The 19,051-nt window shown below is 40.3% G+C and overlaps 1 protein-coding gene across 1 annotated transcript; it reads right to left on the bottom strand.

Annotated features, from left to right (window-relative positions):
* Positions 1 to 383: 383 nt before the first annotated feature.
* Positions 384 to 16,821, bottom strand: LOC128734837 (uncharacterized). Its single transcript, XM_053829206.1, has 3 exons — positions 15,952 to 16,821; positions 13,225 to 13,661; positions 384 to 2,010 (listed from the first exon to the last, which is right to left on the bottom strand). The coding sequence occupies exons 1-3, from the start codon at positions 16,104 to 16,106 to the stop codon at positions 1,871 to 1,873; spliced, it is 732 nt and encodes a 243-aa protein (XP_053685181.1). The 5' UTR covers positions 16,107 to 16,821; the 3' UTR covers positions 384 to 1,870.
* Positions 16,822 to 19,051: the final 2,230 nt, after the last annotated feature.

Genomic DNA, 19,051 nt, shown 5'->3' with positions numbered 1-19,051 from the left:
CACATTTCGGCGAGTTTTTCGCACTCCTTTAACTGCTGGTGGAACCAATTCCTACGCAACTATCAATACTGATAGCGTAATTTTACGACAATTGAGCACGTTGATGTTACCTGATAATCGTCTGCAAATACAGTAGAATTTTTAACATAATAAATTTAGCCAAATAATAGCCTTACCCATTTTTTAATACCTAATCGAATAACTTTGGAACGTGACGGTTCTTTTTTTCTCCAACAATGACGTTTGTTCGCGACGACGCATGCCTACTACGATTTTGAGCTCCAGTGATTTGAACGTATAGTTTCAAAGTAAGGTTATGGTTCACTTTCGACAGTACACATCTTGTCTCAACTACTTTTTCTCGTTTGAGTTTCTTTATTTCAATGCATTTTCGCTCAAATGTTCATACACATAATACAGGGTTTTGAAATGAATATAATTTTTCCTGCTGTTGTTGTAGTTGTTGAATCTATTATTGTCCCTTGATAATGTCACAAACACAATAAAATGGGGAGGAGTTCTACGGGCTTTCGCCCCTACGGCCCCTCATTTGCTTCAGGGGAAAATTATTTAAATAGTAAATGGTGTAATAATGTTTAGCAGAAACGATTGACAAAAATATAGAAAATTCTATTTTTGCTTTCTTATAATAAATATGATATATATTGATGAGATTTGGAAATGTGAATATATTAAACTACCGATTGTTCATCTAGTACGGTTTACGCGCAACGTCGTCGTATTGCGGTAACATAAAAAAGGGCCAGTTAGGGCCCACCCATACCTACTAGCTAACTTAGTTTCGATCCTCTGTGAAGTACATTCCATTCGAAGACCGACGATCAACAGCGCTATATTTTGCTTTGAAGTATTAATTTAGTAGCACACTAATTCTAAGATAGTAAAAGCTATCCACCAGCCTTGGGGCTGGGTTGGCACAAACGTCGACTTACAGCTTACTAAGCACTAGGATTTAAGGTAAAATTTGTACAGTAAAGGAGAGATCGAGCCTTTCCGGCAAATGCTTCCCCGGAGTGTGTGCGTGTGTGTGCCGGAAGCGTAACGGGGAACAGGCAGAGACCGACCGACCGACCGGGGGCAAACATATTGCACTCCGAAAATTCGATTGATTTATTGCAGCAATGTCCCACAGGTGCTAACGATAAGCTTACTACATATTGCAAACGAAACCTTCAACGAATGTTAGAGATCATTTCGCCGCCTGCGGACGGTACCCGCTCCTGTCTCCTCCGCCGCCGGTCCGGCTCCGAGGGAGCATTTTTCTATGATTCAATCTTTAAACCGGTAAACCGAAGAAAGAAAAAAATCTAGCCAAAGAAGGGTTGGGGGCGGGAAAAATACCTCGTTCGAAACGAAAACCAACGTTGGGGTTGATTTTAGTTTCGAAATTCGGCGTTTTTTTGTTGCGTGTTTTGGTAATAGAATTGAAGAAAACGACCGTATTCGATAAGCAGATCGAACAAGGGCGATGTGCTTATCAAAAAGGATTGTTTTTCCGATATCTTCCGCCTTGTTAGACGGTATATTTACAAGCATATATTAGCAAATATATGTACACGTAAAAAATTTACTATGCGAGAGTACCATCGACCGACTGAACTACCTGAGAGTTGGTCATGGTTTAGTTTGTCCGTTCGGATTCAATCGGTCGATGCATTCTGGCATAGATTCGATGTTGAATACTAAAATCTACAAAAATTTGTGTTCAATTTTTCCGCTCTACAGACTAAGCTTACTTTCCTAGGGTAGATTTTGCTGATTTCTAACGATTTGGTTTACAAAAAGTGTAATCCCAGTCTTCTTAGAATTTTATAGCCAATTGTTGAAAGCAGATTCGGTGCCACGTCAGTTATTGCGTCAGTGGCTTGTTGTTCAACAACGTAGCTGTCGTCCGTGACGTTGTTGCTGATGGCGACATAGAACGGGCTTTTTTGGCCGGAGAAGCCTTCGAAATGCCACCGGATCGACGCTTGCGTTCCTTGAAGCAGTCTGAAAGCAAAGAAAAATGAAGGTATATTAATGTCAGGAGTTGATCAGGTTTTGTTTGCATATGACTGGAGAAACTACTGCTTGACCAGGCAGGCAGTACACCTGTTCTGTTGACCCATTTTTCTTTGCAGCATACGAGTGACCAAAAGTTACTAAAGCAGCAATTTCAAGTAGCAAGCACAAACAAAGCAAAGCAGAAAAAGCAGGTGACTCCTGCGGCGACCACCGAAACGGCACGTTTGCACAGGAACGATCCCGTCTGTACACCTGTGATACAGGCGAAGCTACCGATTAACTAGACCGCTGTCGAAAGGGGAAAGCTACCAGCGCGCTACAGCTGTAAAATTACACATCTGCTGCCGGAGTTTCAGCTCCTGGAGGGAAAATATTTACTTAAAATCAGAAAAAGGACGGCTTCTGATTGATAAAGTAAATATTTTTACAACGCAAATAGAACGTTTAAGGAAGCGACATTCTCCCCCCACAAAAACAGAACAAACAGCGAGCACGTGCCGTGCGTATTTATTTCGCGCCAAAATTCCTCCAGCTCCGACAGAAGCTTGAATACTAAGTTCCGCGGTTCTGAACAATCCACAAGATTCGTCGCAGGTAAAACGACCTTGAGCTGACCGAGTTTGAAAAAGGCGCGAAGGCGCTGCAAAACAAACCACTTAAATCACGTATCAGCGCACGAGCATAACAACAACTGAGGCGGATACGAAAATTATATAAGTCATCATCATCATCATCGTCGTCGTCGTCATTGCTACTGCTGTTTGTCAGTTTGGCCCAAAATCATTTTAGCATTTCATTGTGTTCGACGATAACCTTGAGCTTGGTTGCGAAGCATGCGGCGACTTCGGTTTCGGTAGTCATCGATGTCGATATCGTCATAACATAACCGGCCTCCTGTGTTAGGAAGCCGAAGTCCAAGCTAATAATTGCCCGGCAATCGATTATAAAATTCTTTGGCTCGTGCTCAGTCATCGTGTTTTTGTGGCAAACAAAAACACCCTCGCGACGCGAGGATGGTACTATCACTTTGACATTTATGTTAGGTTGATCGTTGAAAGATATACAGACACGACACAGCTGGCGGTCGAAACACGAGTACGAGCATGACCCGTGTCCTGATGGCAAACGCATAAGGCACTTCCGTTCATCTCATGCATAATGGATGAGCTGACGTGGCCAAAAATAGCCTTTTTAGCTTTGAAAACGCAGTCGGAAAAAGGGTGCATAATTCCATCGTTAGAAAGCCAGTACGGCACAAACCCAATTTAAAAAATAAAATACAATCGAAGGTGGCAAAAAGCCATAAATTAATACATTACCCGGAACATATGTTGCGGCACGATTATCTCGGTTTGTTTATCTCCAATCGAAATGCAACCAATTTCGCCATATCCGGAGCGCTCTCGGAGGACAATAAACTACCCAACTAACCGAAGTCCTGTTTTGAATGGACAACAAACCAATCATCGGAAAGAACCACAGGAAGCAGCACACTAAGTAGACAGGAAAGCAGATTGTGACAGCAGTTTGTCATAAATTATCACCGCCTGCTGCTGCTGCCTGACTTGTCCCGTTGCTACGCAAGTCAAGAAGGTACAACTTGAAGATAAGATCAAAGAAAGTACGCAAAACAAAAAAGTAATACGGTTCAGAGGGACAGCTTTCCCTCTAATGACTCACCTACCTACCTACCTAGTCCCCTAGGGACTAGGGAGGAATGCAAAAATAGACACCAAAAAAAACGGAACCGAAAACTGCAACATACCTACTTACGGAGAGAGGTCTAATTTGTAAACAAAGCGTATCGAATGAATCACTTGAATGTTGAGTTAAGAGCTTTGTTGAAAGCATTCGTCAGACTGACCGGCAAAATAATGTGCCACCACAATACAATCGCTATCTATTTAAAAACATACCAGCAAGCAAGCAGACCAACAGAAAGGAAAGGAAAAAGATTAGTTCCAGAACAGTGACCATCATCAACAGCAACGAAGCAGGCCGCTGTTGCGGTCGACCGAACGATTGCGACGGGATTGGATTGAAAATGAAACGTAAACAATAAGCAGCAATTCAGTGATGGAAATGAACTTGCGGTTGGTTGGTTGCTGCCGAGTTGGTCCGCCGTCGATAGGGCATAACTAATTAATTTTCCGCTGCATGCAAAAAGCCAATGCTGCTGGTCAGGCAACATCATCAGGCTGACTAAAAACTGTCCGTTGTAGGAATTTCCCCAGCTGTTGTTGCTGAACCCAGACTGGGTGATATATTAGATAACGATTACGTAACCGTCGGATGAACGAACGGCACAGTTAAAGTTTCTACCGATTGTGTGAAAAGAAAAATCAGTTTGTTTCGAAATTCCTTCCTGTTCTACCATTTAAATCAATTTAAAGTCATATTTATTCGGACTCCAGACATAGAGAAGCCGGCATAAGTCTAAGGATACCAATGTAAAACACGACAACAAAGCTTTTGGCACGCAACAAACGTTGCAAAGCAACCTTTAATACGGGCAACTTAAAAATTCACTTTCTGCAAACCCGTTTTTAGGTAATTATTCCACAGGACTTATAAGTCGACTAGGGTATGTTGCTGCTTCGTCGTAAATTGCCTATTCCCGTCCTATCCAACACAAATTCTTGAAAATATTAGCGTTTTTAAAGACACACAATGCAAAATTAGTTATTCCCTAAAAGATCTATTTAAATGCTTTTTTTTCATTAAATAACTCCTACCAGCCGAATTTTCTGCGTTTTTTCGTGCGACAAAGAAGAAAATGTCGACTTATTAATTTCCGTCATTTACAAATGAAAATGACTCACGCAACAGTCACATTGTCGTTATTCTGCAGCCAGGAAAACTGGCTTGAGCTGCAGAAATTTTGCAGAATAACATTTGTCATGCCGTTCTACACAAATACATGCGCGCGTTAATTTCGTAAACATTGTTGTGATTTTTAAGTTCGGACGATGAAAAATTTTGATGGACGGATTTTAACACGGTATGACGAATTTAAGAAATAAAGTCAGTAGCGTGATTTCAATAAAATGTTTTAACAATCACTTTTTTAGTGATTTCAAAGTGCACGGATCGGAAGATAAGTGTGTTTGCGTCAAATCAGCACAAGAACTTTTGGAGTATGTATTCATTAAATCCATCCAAGAAAATTAGAGTGGCTTTACTTACTACGACGGGAAAAAATCCATGGCAGTTAAAACTCCAAAGGAATGTTGGAAAAACTATATTGTACCTTATGCCAAAATTTCAAAATATTTCTTTCTTGTTTGTCATTTCGAATTGCGTTTTTTGTTCCTAATCAATGGCTAAAAAAATGGATTTTTCCTTATACCTAATATATGATGAAAATATGATTAAGTTCGTAGTTCGTGTGCTTTGCCAACCAGCGGATTAGAACTAGCGTAACCCTTGTTGTAAGTCAATCCTTTCATAGTTTAAGGATTAAGCAATATCGGCGAATCATGGATGATCAGGTAAAGTCTAATAGGTTCTAACTCAGTATTAATCGGTCTGAATTATAAGCCAATGGTTTTTGGCCATATTTCTGATGAACTCTTAGGAAGTAACGTAGGATCTAAAGAGAGGAGAGAGGAAAAGCCCTCTGAGCAAATATCAATTTGCATATCTAGAAGGTAAATAACAGTAACAGCATTACATACGGTTGTAAGGAAACTAGAAAAGTCTTTTGAAGCGAAAGAAATATCACTAGCAGCCTTCCTAGATATAGGAGGCGCATTTGATAACTCATCCCATAGTTGAATGATTGCGGCTATGATGAAACGTGGTTTCGATGTATCCGTTATCCACTGGATTGGTGAAATGTTATCAAAACGAGATATATCAGCAAAACTTGGAAGTACATCCATTAGCGTTAGAGCAATGAAAGGGTGCCCACAAGGAGGCGTAATATCACCTCTACTGTGGTCTTTAATAGTTGATGATCTTCTTCAACAGTTGACAGCCTTAGGCTTCGAAATAATTGGCTTCGCAGATGATATAGTCGTAATTGTTCGTGGGAAATTTGATTCTATCATCGCTGACCGAATGCAAATTGCTTTAAATTTTTTTTTCATCATGGTGTGATAGGCAGGGCATTAATGCCAATAAAACTACTATCATACCATTTACGAGAAGGAAAAAAGTTACAAGTAACATAAGTTTGAAAGTAACATTCTTGAAACTTTCGGACACTGTCAAATACCTTGGAGTATTTCTTTATTTGTTTATTTATTTGTACATCAACAGGCCTTGTGGCCCAAATGATAATTTAACCTAAAAACTACGCGCTATTGAAAAAAAGCGATTTTTCAGCACGATACGGCTGACGTCAAATTCGAAGCTGGAGTAAGAGCGGTTAAAGTGGCGTTGGAGACCGGTAATCGTGCTGAAGCTGCTGTAGTTAGTCCGTCGATTCGGCACGTGTAAAAAGTGACTATTGCGCAATGTACGACTCCGGACGTGAATATCAAGGTTTTGCAATATATACGGGCAATCCACCCGTGAGGTCAATAAATCGGAGACGATTGTTGCTCTACTTACATCGCGACGAACATGAAGGGGGTCTAGGTCGATGAGCCTACAGCGTTGTTCGTAGCTTGGCAGCTGGAAAGGGTTATTCCACGGAAGTCTCCGAAGAGCAAAACGAATGAATCTCCGCTGCACTGACTCGATTCGGCTAACTCCATTTTGATAGTATGGGCTCCAAACTGGAGCACAGTATTCAGGGTTGGAGTGGACTAATGCACAATAAAGAGCTTTCAAACAGTAAACATCGTTGAAGTTCTTGCCGATGCGCATAATGAAGCCAAGGTTTCTGCAGGCTTTGTCCACGATGTACGCGATGTGCTGTTTGAATGTAAGTTTAGAGTTGAGCAGTATCCCCAGATCCTTGACGCAGTTTTCACGACGTAATGGCGTACTTGACAGCTTGTAGTCAAAAGCGAACGGGCTCAGTTTTCTGGAAAATGTTATGACTTCACACTTGTTGGGGTTAAGCAGCATTCGGTTGTCGACACACCATTTGTCAAAGGTCGATAGTTCCTCCTGAAGGACAGCGGCGTCGGATAGATTTTCGACTCTTGAGTAAAACTTGAGGTCGTCAGCAAACAAGAGCCGCGGACCTTTAAGCAGGTAGTTGACGTCATTGAAGTAGATAAGAAATATTAAAGGACCAAGATGACTGCCTTGTGGTTTTCCAGAATGAGCAGTGAACGATCCAGAGAGACTGCCCTCAATGTTCACCTTTAAGTGGCGATCGGATAAGTATGAACGGAACCAACGCAGCAACGGACCACCTATGCCAAGTTTATCCAGTTTAGCAATAGCGATTTGGTGGTTCAATTTGTCGAAAGCTGCGGAAAGATCAGTGTAAATGACATCTGTTTGCGACCGAGCATCGAAACTATTTATCACGTAGGATGTGAGAGTCAAGAGATTAGTAGTCGTGGAGCGCTTGGGCATAAATCCATGTTGGTTATCAGAGATGTACGGTTTGAAAAATGCAAATACTGGTTCAAAAAGGGCGAGCTCAAACAGTTTCGAAATTGAGTTTAGAGCAGAGATTCCTCGATAATTATCTACGTTTTTCCTATTTCCCTTTTTATGCACAGGGAACATGTAGGCCGATTTCCATGCTGAGGGAAAGACACATGAGCTAACGGATAAGCTGAAAAGATGGCTCATTGGAGCAGCGATAGCGTGGATGCATTTTTTCAGGAACACAGGTGGTATACCGTCCGGTCGAACGGCTTGAGAAAGTTTCAACTTCGCGGCGGCCGATGTAACCATCACTTCGTCGATGGTGAGGTTGTTCAATGAATGACCCAGGAAAGGAACACACTCGGTCGCTGTGGATATCTCTGCAATCGTCAAACTTTCATCAGTAAATACACTGGAGAATTTCATCGAGAACAGTTCAGAAATTTGCTGAGAGTTGCTCGCCGTTTTATCACCCAGGAACATAACCGAGGGTAGACCGTCATCTTTCCGTTTCCCGTTGACATATTTCCAAAAAGATTTAGGGTTACGCTTCAATCTTCGCTCGACATTTCTCAGGTAGTTTCGAAAGCAGGAACGACTCAGGCGTTTGTATCTTGTATTAATCGACAGGTAGTGGTTGCGGAGGAGTAGGGTCCTGTACCTCGTAAATTTCTTTAGAGCCGCTTTCCTTTCCGATTTGAGACGTCGCAACATAGTGTTTAGCCAGGGTATCTGGTGCTGAGCGGGAGCAGTTCTTTTGGGAACATGACGATCGATCACGTAGTTCAAGATATTGGAGAAGGTTGTGGCAGCAGTGTTTATATCGTCGTTATCTAAAACTGTGCTCCAGTTGATGCTGCTTAAAACATTTAGAATATCTAACTGTAGGTAAATAATCGCAAACGACATAAAAAGCCTCGCATAGAATCTCTGACATTCCTCGCATTGGAATTGTGTGGTGAAATTTTGCATAAGATTCATACAGAATGCATTGCTTATGGAACCAGAATTCTAATCTGAGAATCCAACAGGCGAATTCTCAGGATTCTTATAACTCGGTAAGGGAATCTCCTGTACTATGAAATAGGAATCCTGGGGCCTCTGAAAGCAGGAATCCTGTGTGTGTTAGTAAGGGATGCCAGAAGTGCTTAGAGCATCAGTGACGATGAAACTCGTAAAACTTTACGCCAATTTTTTATAAGTCTGCTGATGAAAATCTGGGGGGTTGGATGTAAGTTTCGTTTTTTTTTGTAACACTTCTTGATTCTTTAGTATTCGCCATTCAATTTCGGAATATCTAACGTGGGAAGTCTAGAGGAAAAAGATCCTCAGATGAGTCGTTAGTCTCCAAACCGTCAGGTATTTCAGTGAAAGCATGTTCAGTGAAAGCATGTTTCACGGATCGCTTGATTCCATCCATCATTCTCCCCAGAATACAAGCTTGACCCGCATGACTTTCAAATAAGCCAGTCCATAACCCACAATCCAAATACGGCTGGACATTGGAATTAATTGAATCGACTAATTCCAAAGTCCAGAAAGTCCTTAACGGGTAGACTAGGACCGTCACCGTCAAATTGCATTACCCGGTACTCGCAATCTCGTTTGCTTATTTGGAGATTCGAGACCAAACTACGATTCTGCTTCGGATTATTGGTAGCATTTCTTTACTGTTTAGTACAGTCAGTCCACAATCATGGGTCACACACAATTATAGGTCATTTTAGCTTTATCTAGTAAGCCTCAAATGAATGTCTTATTGCAAGAGCAGCTAACCGTTTATCTGAACTGCTTTTACCCGAGGCACAAAAAGGCGTAAAATGGTTCGGTGAAAATCGCCCGAAACGAATCTGACGGGCTATAGAGTTTACGGTTGCCAAGCAATACTTTATGCAAATGCTTGTATGTCCAACATGTTGGCTCGGTGGACATTAGGGTCTTTGAAGCGACCAAACACCCAAAGTACAGTAGGTCCCCACTACAAGGACAGGCCTGTACTCGCGGTACTCCCACGTAAAGAGCTAGCTCACAAGCAAAAGTCTAGTTAGCTTGCTTGAGGCTCGAGATCGAAAAATACAGTTTATCTGGTTAGACTTTCAAAATCGCGGTTGCAGTTGAACAATGTGTTTCAAGAGTTTCCAGTGGTCGGAGTATTCGTGAAAAAATGATTATTTGAACCGATGAATATTCCTCATGAACACACACTATTCGAGTGTTTCGGCGATAATGCATCCATCGGCATTTGATGTTACCATGGATATAGCCTCATTGTGAACTTCGGAATTCGTAGTTGGTTTAGAAGCAGCAGAACGTGTTATTTCGCACTTTTACGATATTCGTATATTCAGCAATACTATGAAGCATTAATGTATGCGACTCATCAGTTAAAGGCGAATTGAACTGTACGTTTCTCTGTTTTCTCATGATAATATTGCTAGTCGATGTTCGGCGTATATATTCAATTTGCGAATTCACCAACCTCTAAGGGTTTCATTTAGGACACTCTTATAGTGATCTTATAGTCCAGCGAATACCTCTGGATAGATCTTGACTCGAAGGGCCGGCTCTTTTGATGCGCGTTTATTTTTCTTCGGCACTTTTGCGAACGACCGAATACGAATATTAAGCGGGGAAGTCAGCTCAAACTCATTTGATGGATCAGAAAAATCAATTTCATCCATATTGAACACACAACATGCCCTCAAATCTTTTCTAGCATAAAAAAGCTCGTTGATGTGAAACGTAAACGAGAAGTCCTAGATTACTCTCATGAGGAACAACAAAAACATTCGTGAATACTTCTGTTCTCAGCAGGCAGCATAGAATTTTAATGCAAAGCAATTGGTCAATCAAATGACAATAACTAGAAGAATTAGAAGATAAACAATCCACAGGCTCCGTGTTTCTCTAGCTGGCCTGATAAATGCCATGATTTACTCGAACAAAAGCTGCTACGACAAAGTCTATCACTTTGGTTCGTGAACCAAAAAAGTTGGGAACTAAACGGATCTAACATATTCCGCCTATCCTGCCACTTTCCTCGATAGTCGTTCCGTGTACTGATTTATTTCCAATGCCTTTTTGCTCTTCTGCTAAACGCTCATGGTAGTGTTAGTTTCACTTTCCCGCTATTCTAGTGACGATACGTGAACGCCTTTCATCTGTCGCATTAAATGCAATAGAAAACATAAATTTGCCAAACTAAAATCATACTGAACTGATCTGCTTCTCGCTCTCAAGTAAGTGTTTGTATCCATGCACTGCAAATAGTAATCAGTTGGATATCGGCGTCGTCTATATTTTATCTTTAGGGTTGTTTAAAGTTTTGTAAGAGTGATCGTGTTGTATCTTGTTGGTCTATTTTCTTGCAACCTGAACAAACTCCTTTCATGCTCAAGTTCTCAACGTTTTATTGCAAAGCGCAGAAAAGGAATCGATTGGCTCTCGCTCTCTCGGAAGCTACCTTTTCGAAACATCGAACCCTAGATTACTCCCTTGAGGAACACCGAAACCATTATTAGTGAAAACTTTTGAAGGCAAATTTGGGAATTTTAACCCAAAGTTGAACCAGGCGGCAACAATCCGACACTCCGAGTTCCTTGGAATTGCCGAAATGCTATGATTCTGTCAAACAAATGTTGCCGTGTACGATCCATTAGTTTTCTTGGTAGGTAGGCAGAGTGACACAAAATTAGTGAAATTTACAGTGTGTTCCTAGGAAGCGAATTTGTTCGTCTGGCCCATGAATGTCTTATAACTTAGTTCACTGATGCCAAAGTGTTGCCCATGGGTGCCCTCATGGTTTGTCTATAAAAACATCCTGGGATATATATATATATATATATATATATATATATATATATATATATATATATATATATATATATATATATATGAAGCAACCTTGGCATTTTCAAATAAAACCACTACTTTTTCTTGCAGTCGTTGTTTCAATTATCAATCTTCTAGGATGTTTATCGATACTTTCACAGAGATGTTAAGGAATAAAGCTGCAACAACCCATTTGTCAGGTCTTCCGATGATTTTAGGCCGTTCTATGAAATCACCTATATTGCTTACCGAGGAACTCACGGATTTAATAGGCATTTGTAGGAACTCGGCTCTGCCAATCACTTGATAAATTGATACATGGCGATCCCTTTGCCGTGAAGTTCTCTCGCATTTTTGTTACTGGAGTGAGTCTTTCTAGTTACCCTTTAATTCTAAGTTAAATTTGATATATTTCTAATCCATAAATTTCTTGAAACAATCTTTTTGGTGTCCTAATTTTTCTATCCGAGCGAGTTTAGATCAAGCTGATTGGATTTTGTCTATAAAAACTTGTCTAATTTTGTTTCCAAACTGATAATGTCCCGGGTGCCCCGATAAAATCACTTCAACACGTTCAATCCACTATCGGTGTGAAACATCTGTTCGATCTACCTTTTCATTCGCCAGCTAGCTTTACTACAGACTGCAGCCAAACACAGAAAATCAAAACCGATCCCATTCGCCCGGTAGCCATCTGTTTCGAGTCACACAATGATAGCATGTAATGTACACACGAGCGCAGTTAAAGCGACAAAGGCACAAGCCAACAATCGAGCGCAAAATCAACCCGCAGCAGTACAGCGAAAGAAGAGAGACAGACCTCCTCTAGAAAGACCTTTGTTTGCACGCCACGTTCTCTGCTGCTTTTGCCTGACTGACTCGCGTCCGTCAATAAACCAATAAAACCTAAACCCCGAAGTTAAACCTCGGCTTTCATTTCTATTCACTCAATCCGATTTTTTTTTTCGCTTTCCATTTTATTACGTCCCTTAAACAAAACCTCAACAAAAGCCTTAATTGCTCCGGCTATCCAATAATTACAATTATTTGCCAACCACAATCCGCATTGTTTCCGCTGCTAGAGGAAGAAACACTGTGTTCCCCAACCAACGACAACGACGACGACGACGACAACGACCGGAGTCCCTTCCGTTCTTCGAACGGAGTGTTCCCAATGGATCAATAAATCCACGTTCCAACCAATGTGCGCGACTCAGCGGGAAAACAAAGACGGCCAAAGGAAAAAAAAAAATAGCAGAAAAACAGATATCCGCTCGATTTTTATTGTCTGAACTGGTGGTGGCCCTACCCCGGACTGCTGTTACGACGAACTCAACCCGATAATGTACCCGATGTAATAGGTGAAATAGGTATTAATTTCAGTGCGTACCCAACGCTCAGCATGGGCAACGGTTTTGAAGCAAGCAAGCAATAACACATTCGGTTCGGAGAGGGTGGAATATGGAAAATAGGTTCGCTACACTCATGTCATGCGCCGTATGGGTGCTCGAACAGATGATTTCCAGCTAGCGCTGAAACACTGGAAAACCGTTGAAAAATGCATGCAGCCGTGACCGGCCGGCAGCGGGCGCCGTAATGCATTGGTGGATCAGACATTACGGTTTGGTCTTAAAGGAGATTCTACCTTTTCTTTTAACAGCTTACTCCCTTCCTCCCTCGCTCAACTTCGACGAGCACCAAAAGAAGGAAATTAAAAAACCGATATTTCACGCATCAGGGAGACAAACGGCGCTGTGCGCCGAACTTTTCGGCATTTTTCTGGCTCATTATAATTATGGAAGTTATTTTTTATGTCAGAGTTCCCTCTGTTTTTTTGTTTTGTTTTGGATGAAATGCAAAAAGCGAGCTCACCTGTGATTTTTACTTGAATCTGGGTTGATTTCGCGGATGAGGAACTTCTGCTGCTGCTGCCGCTGGTTGCGCCCCGCAGCACCAGCGGGTAGGTTCGCTCCGGCTCGCCGCAATCCGTGGCTTCCGTGGTGCAAGCGGCGTCTTCAAGGAGTGGCGACAGCGGACGGGCCCGGTTGTAGTTGATACCGTTCTCGCGCTCGGCGCGTCGGTCCAGCAGATCCTCCTCCCGGGTGGTGGTCGCGGCCGTGCTCCGCGGTACGGTGTGCGCAGCCGATGTCAGCGTAACCATTCTGGTGAAGCAACATGGCGCCGACGTCGGCGGAACCCGCTCCCACTGGAACTGGTTGTGGTTTTCCATCGGCTGACCGGTCTGGAAGTTGAAGCCCCACTTGTTGCTTACCCGCTTGAGGTGAGCCGCTATCTCACGCTCGAATATTCTAGCGGAAGCAAGGCGGAAGAAAAGAGACATTGGAAGGAGAATTAGATTTGGTTCTACTGCACTGTCTGTTTGACAGTATATAATCAGGGCACAAGTTGAAAAAGATTTGTCTTCGATCACTATAATTCTTTTAGCATAAAATCAGTTTATGCCGTGCCACGTGAAAGAGAATACATAATTCTAATTTTGGACGTAAAACGAGAGGTCATTAATTCAAATTTTAGACGTAAAACCAGAGGACGTTAATTCAAATTTTGGACGCAAAACGAGAGGACGGTAATTCAAATTTTGAAAGTAAAAAGAAGGGATGTTAATTCTAATTTTGGACGCAAAACGAGAGGACGGTAATTCAAATTTTAGACGTAAAACCAGAGGACGTTAATTCAAAATTTGGACGTAAAAAGAGAGGACGTTAATTCAAATTTTGGACGTAAAATGAGAGGACGGTAATTCAAATTTTGGACGCAAAACGAGAGGACGCTAATTCAAATTTTAGACGTAAAATGAGAGGACGGTAATAAAAATTTTAGACGCAAAACGAGAGGACGGTAATTCAAATTTTGGACGTAAAAAGAAGGGATGTTAATTCTAATTTTAGACGTAAAAAAAGAGGTTATAAATTCGAATTTTAGACGTAAAACCAGAGGACGTTAATTCAAATTTTGGACGTAAAATGAGAGGACGTTAATTCAAATTTTAGACGCAAAACGAGAGGATGGTAATTCAAATTTTGGACGTAAAAAGAAGGGATGTTAATTCTAAATTTAGACGTAAAAAGAGAGGTTATAAATTCGAATTTTAGACGTAAAACCAGAGGACGTTAATTCAAATTTTGGACGTAAAATGAGAGGACGTTAATTCAAATTTTGGACGCAAAACGAGAGGACGCTAATTCAAATTTTAGACGTAAAATGAGAGGACGGTAATAAAAATTTTAGACGCAAAACGAGAGGACGGTAATTCAAATTTTGGACGTAAAAAGAAGGGATGTTAATTCTAATTTTAGACGTAAAAAAAGAGGTTATAAATTCGAATTTTAGACGTAAAACCAGAGGACGTTAATTCAAATTTTGGACGTAAAATGAGAGGACGTTAATTCAAATTTTAGACGCAAAACGAGAGGATGGTAATTCAAATTTTGGACGTAAAAAGAAGGGATGTTAATTCTAATTTTAGACGTAAAAAAAGAGGTTATAAATTCGAATTTTAGACGTAAAACCAGAGGACGTTAATTCAAATTTTGGACGTAAAATGAGAGGACGTTAATTCAAATTTTAGACGCAAAACGAGAGGATGGTAATTCAAATTTTGGACGTAAAAAGAAGGGATGTTAATTCTAAATTTAGACGTAAAAAGAGAGGTTATAAATTCGAATTTTAGACGTAAAACCAGAGGACGTTAATTCAAATTTTGGACACAAAACAAGAGGACGGTAATTCAAATTTTGGACTTAAAAAGAAGGGATGTCAATTCTAATTTTGGACGCAAAAAGAGGTCATTAATTCAAATTTTGGACGTAAAAAGAGAGGACTTAAATTCAAATTTTTGTGACCTGAAAACATGGACCTTAACTCAAATTTTGGACTTGAAAAGAGAGGATTTTATTTCAAATTTTGGGTGTAAAACGAGAAGACTTTCGTTTAAATTTTGGACGTAAAACGAAAGGGCTTTAGTTCAAATTTTGGATACAAAGTGAGAGGATGTTAATTCAATTCAATGAGCAAATTTGCACAAAAATCCTCGAATAATCGTGAAAAATTTGTTAAAAACCTGCTCGAAAAATTCATATGTCAGGATCCAAGAATCGTAATACAAATATTTTTATAGAAATGTAAGTAAATTTACTGAGTAATCCAGGAAGAATATCCAATGAAAAGTCGGAAATTTTTTTTGTGTTTTTCAATGATTTTTAATATTTTGCTAATCCAAATTTAACGATAGCGTTATATTTTGATACTAAGTTGTGATCGAAAAAAATATAAATTCTTTATTTAATGATCAATTCAACAATTTGTTTGAAAATGTTCTGTTTAAAAAATGTATCAAAAAATTTTGACCTTCAAACTCAAATTTCCAACACGACACATAACTTGATGTTTTATAACACAAAAAATATAGTTACATCTTGGTGCCGAACTAAAACCTTTTAATTTAATTCAAGCCCAGAAAACTCAAAATAGGTATAGAATTTTAGACTTTTCAATGACATCGATGGATGATCGAAGCAATCGTTTTCTTTTTCTTCCACACCGGAACAATAAATCCACATAATAGGGTCTATCACTTACTTCTTGGACTCCTCCTTATCGCCGGAACCGAACAGATCGCGCTTCACGCGTGCAGCCGAGATGCGTGCCGTGGCCGGGGCTGGCCTTCGCAGCACCGTCGGACACCGCCGCAGCAGTGCGTCCGGTTGTACAATCGGAGTAAACAATGTGGCCATCGTACGTTCTACTTTTTTTTCCTACTTCTCACAAAACAAAACCACTAAGTTTTTTTTTTCGCTTCGGATAAAGTCAAATTGGATTACTCGAACGAAACTCTAGGTTTGTTCGGTGTTTTGCTTCGGCTGTACCTTCTTTTTCTATACCTTTCTCCTCTTAGCAATCGAAGGAAAAATAAAAATATTTTGATACCACACAAACTTCTGCTGTGCTCTAGTGATGAGGTTTACGTTTTGTACGACGCAGCAAGCGAGTTTTGTTGTTCACTTCACTGATGCTGTTTTTTTCTTGCTGACAAAACAATCCCACAGTATATTTTGATTTTTCACTGTTTGAGGTTATGTTTATTTTCGACTAGAAAATCGAATAAATTCGCTTTAAAAAGCGTTTTGCTTTTAATAACTAGTAGCACATTCACTGGAACTGATCACAGCAAAGTTTTGAAACTAAGTTTTTTACCGAACAAGCACCATAAAGGTGCTTAATTTGAAGGACAAATTCTTCTTTATTTTTATGACGTCACTTTCACTTCAATGTTCGATGCCAGGAAAATACGTCGATTTTCGACGACTTTTACGCACCGCGGCACTATTAACTGGTTTGTTAACCAAAACTATCGTCGGAAAATTGGAGTTTGTACAAAAACTGCACAATATTACATAATTTTCAATCGAAAATTACACCAAGTACAGACCCGACCGTTCAAACTACACATTCAATCGAACTGACGCTTCCAACGAGACTACCCAAACGAAAATCCAACAGCAAGCGAGAACGATTCGACGTTTGCTGCGACCATGCGTCACCAACACTCGCACGCACGCAAGGAGAGTAAAATGAACGTAGTAAAGTAACAAAGCGAACGACGACGAATCATACTTCACTTCACACAGTCGCGTCGCCGTGTAGCTAGCAGTTCGAACGAAGGGGATCGCCGATGGTGATGGTGTGCCGGTTCCCAATGGAAAACGACAACAATGCAGGCAATTGAACGGCCCCCTTGCTGCTATTTTTAGTCGCTTTCGTCGTTGTGCTAGTGCAACGAACGGTACACTTTGTGTTTTTCATTGATGCGCACACACAACTACGAGCCGGACTGTGGTCCGTTCCCGTTCGTTCGTTCCTTCGTTCGAATTGAGGCTCTTTAATTCAAATCACGAGAAGGAGAAAACATGGGAAGATTAAAACTCCCATTTTTAAACTCCATACAATGAGTAGTATTGTAATACGATCGAAAGTAAAGTACGACTAGACTCCAACGAACGAATCATAGGGTTTTTTTCTAATTTCCGTCGTAATAGGTAAAGCCATTCGAATTTTCATCATTTGTTGGATGGATTTAATGAATTTTCCAAAAGTTCTTGTGCTGAATTGACTAAAACCGAAGACCCCATTATTAATGTTAATGTTGTTAATGGGGTCTTCTCTAAAACACACTTACCTTCCGATCCGTGAAGTTTGAAATCACTGAAAAGCAATTATTAAAGCATATTATTGAAATTACGCAATTGACTTTATTTCTAAAATTCGTCGTACCGTTTTAAAATCCGTCCACCAAATTTTTCTTCGTCCGAACTAAAAATCACAACAATGTTTACGAAACTAACGCGCATGTATTTGTGTAGGACGGCATGACAAATGTTATTCTACAAAATTTCTGCAGGTCAGGCAAGTTTTCCTGGCTGTAGAATAACGACAATGCCTTGCGTGAGTTATTTTCATTTATGAATGACGGATATTAAAACGATCGACATTGTCTTCTTCGTCGCACGAAAAAACGTAGGAAATTTGGCTGGTAGGACTTCTTTAATGATAAAAAAAGTATTTAAATAGATCTCAGTTCACTTTGATTGATCGCATGTGATAGACAACAAACTAAAATATTAGGGAATAACTAGTTTTGCATTGTGTATCATAAGAATGCTGATATTTTTAATAATTTGTGTTGGATAGGACGAAAATAGGCAATTACGACGATGTAGCGACATACCCTAATTCGCTAATATTTTTTATTGGTGTTGTCCCTGAGACACTAAGACCATCGTTGGTCCATCTGGCCAAATTTGCTAATTGGGCCGACTGAATGATGTTGTGCCGGTGATCGTGAATTGATAGAAATCTTTAACATAAATCTACTTCACATTTCAGAAATTAATAATGAACGGGTTTTTCTTGTTTCACTGTTTATAGCCCCAAGCAAAAATGTATGTGTTTAAGAAGTCTGCAAATCATAGCAGTTTGCCGGAAACCTATTCAGCTAAGTAAACTATCCGGCAAAAATCTTTATGGCAAATTGTGCATGGGGCAGCAAACGTTTTATAGATGATTCAGGCCGAGAGAGAGAGGGCCGCGACTGTTGCCGGTTACCCGCCGTCGAAAGCATCGGCCACTGTGGAGGGGCAGCCAACCCTCCGAAGTTACCTCTATCTATGTTTATTCGTTTTTCTAGGTCTGCTGACCTCGGTTCAGTTGGGAAAGTGTGGTCACACTTTCGTTGTGCGCAGATCGAAAGCCACGGGCTGGCTTAATACAGGGATACCTCGATATAAGACAACCTCGTTATAAAACAACCTCGATATAAGACAATTCGATATAAGACAATTTTAACCTCGATATAAAACAAGTCCCTTTGACATAGTTGGTAACGACACCAGAGCACATTTTCCATTCCAAAAGCGGCGCCATAAATTTGTTCATTATTTCAAAATAATCTTAACAATTGTAAACAACTAAAAGCTCAAACAATATTAAACAGTTCAAAAAACATAAACACACAACACAGAGTAAAATTGGTGACTGCTAATGCCAAATTTTTGTGAAAAAATCATGTTTCGATATAAGACAATTTCGATATAAGACAACTTTTTGAAATTATAAATTGTCTTATATCGAGGTATCCCTGTAAATGGATTATCATGAAAATATAGTTCCCTACAGAAGCTAC

The sequence above is a fragment of the Sabethes cyaneus genome, chromosome 2, assembly GCF_943734655.1.
Source record: "Sabethes cyaneus chromosome 2, idSabCyanKW18_F2, whole genome shotgun sequence".
Lineage (NCBI taxonomy): Eukaryota > Metazoa > Arthropoda > Insecta > Diptera > Culicidae > Sabethes > Sabethes cyaneus.
Note: the sequence above shows the minus strand (reverse complement) of the source record. Positions and strands in the feature narration are given on the sequence as shown.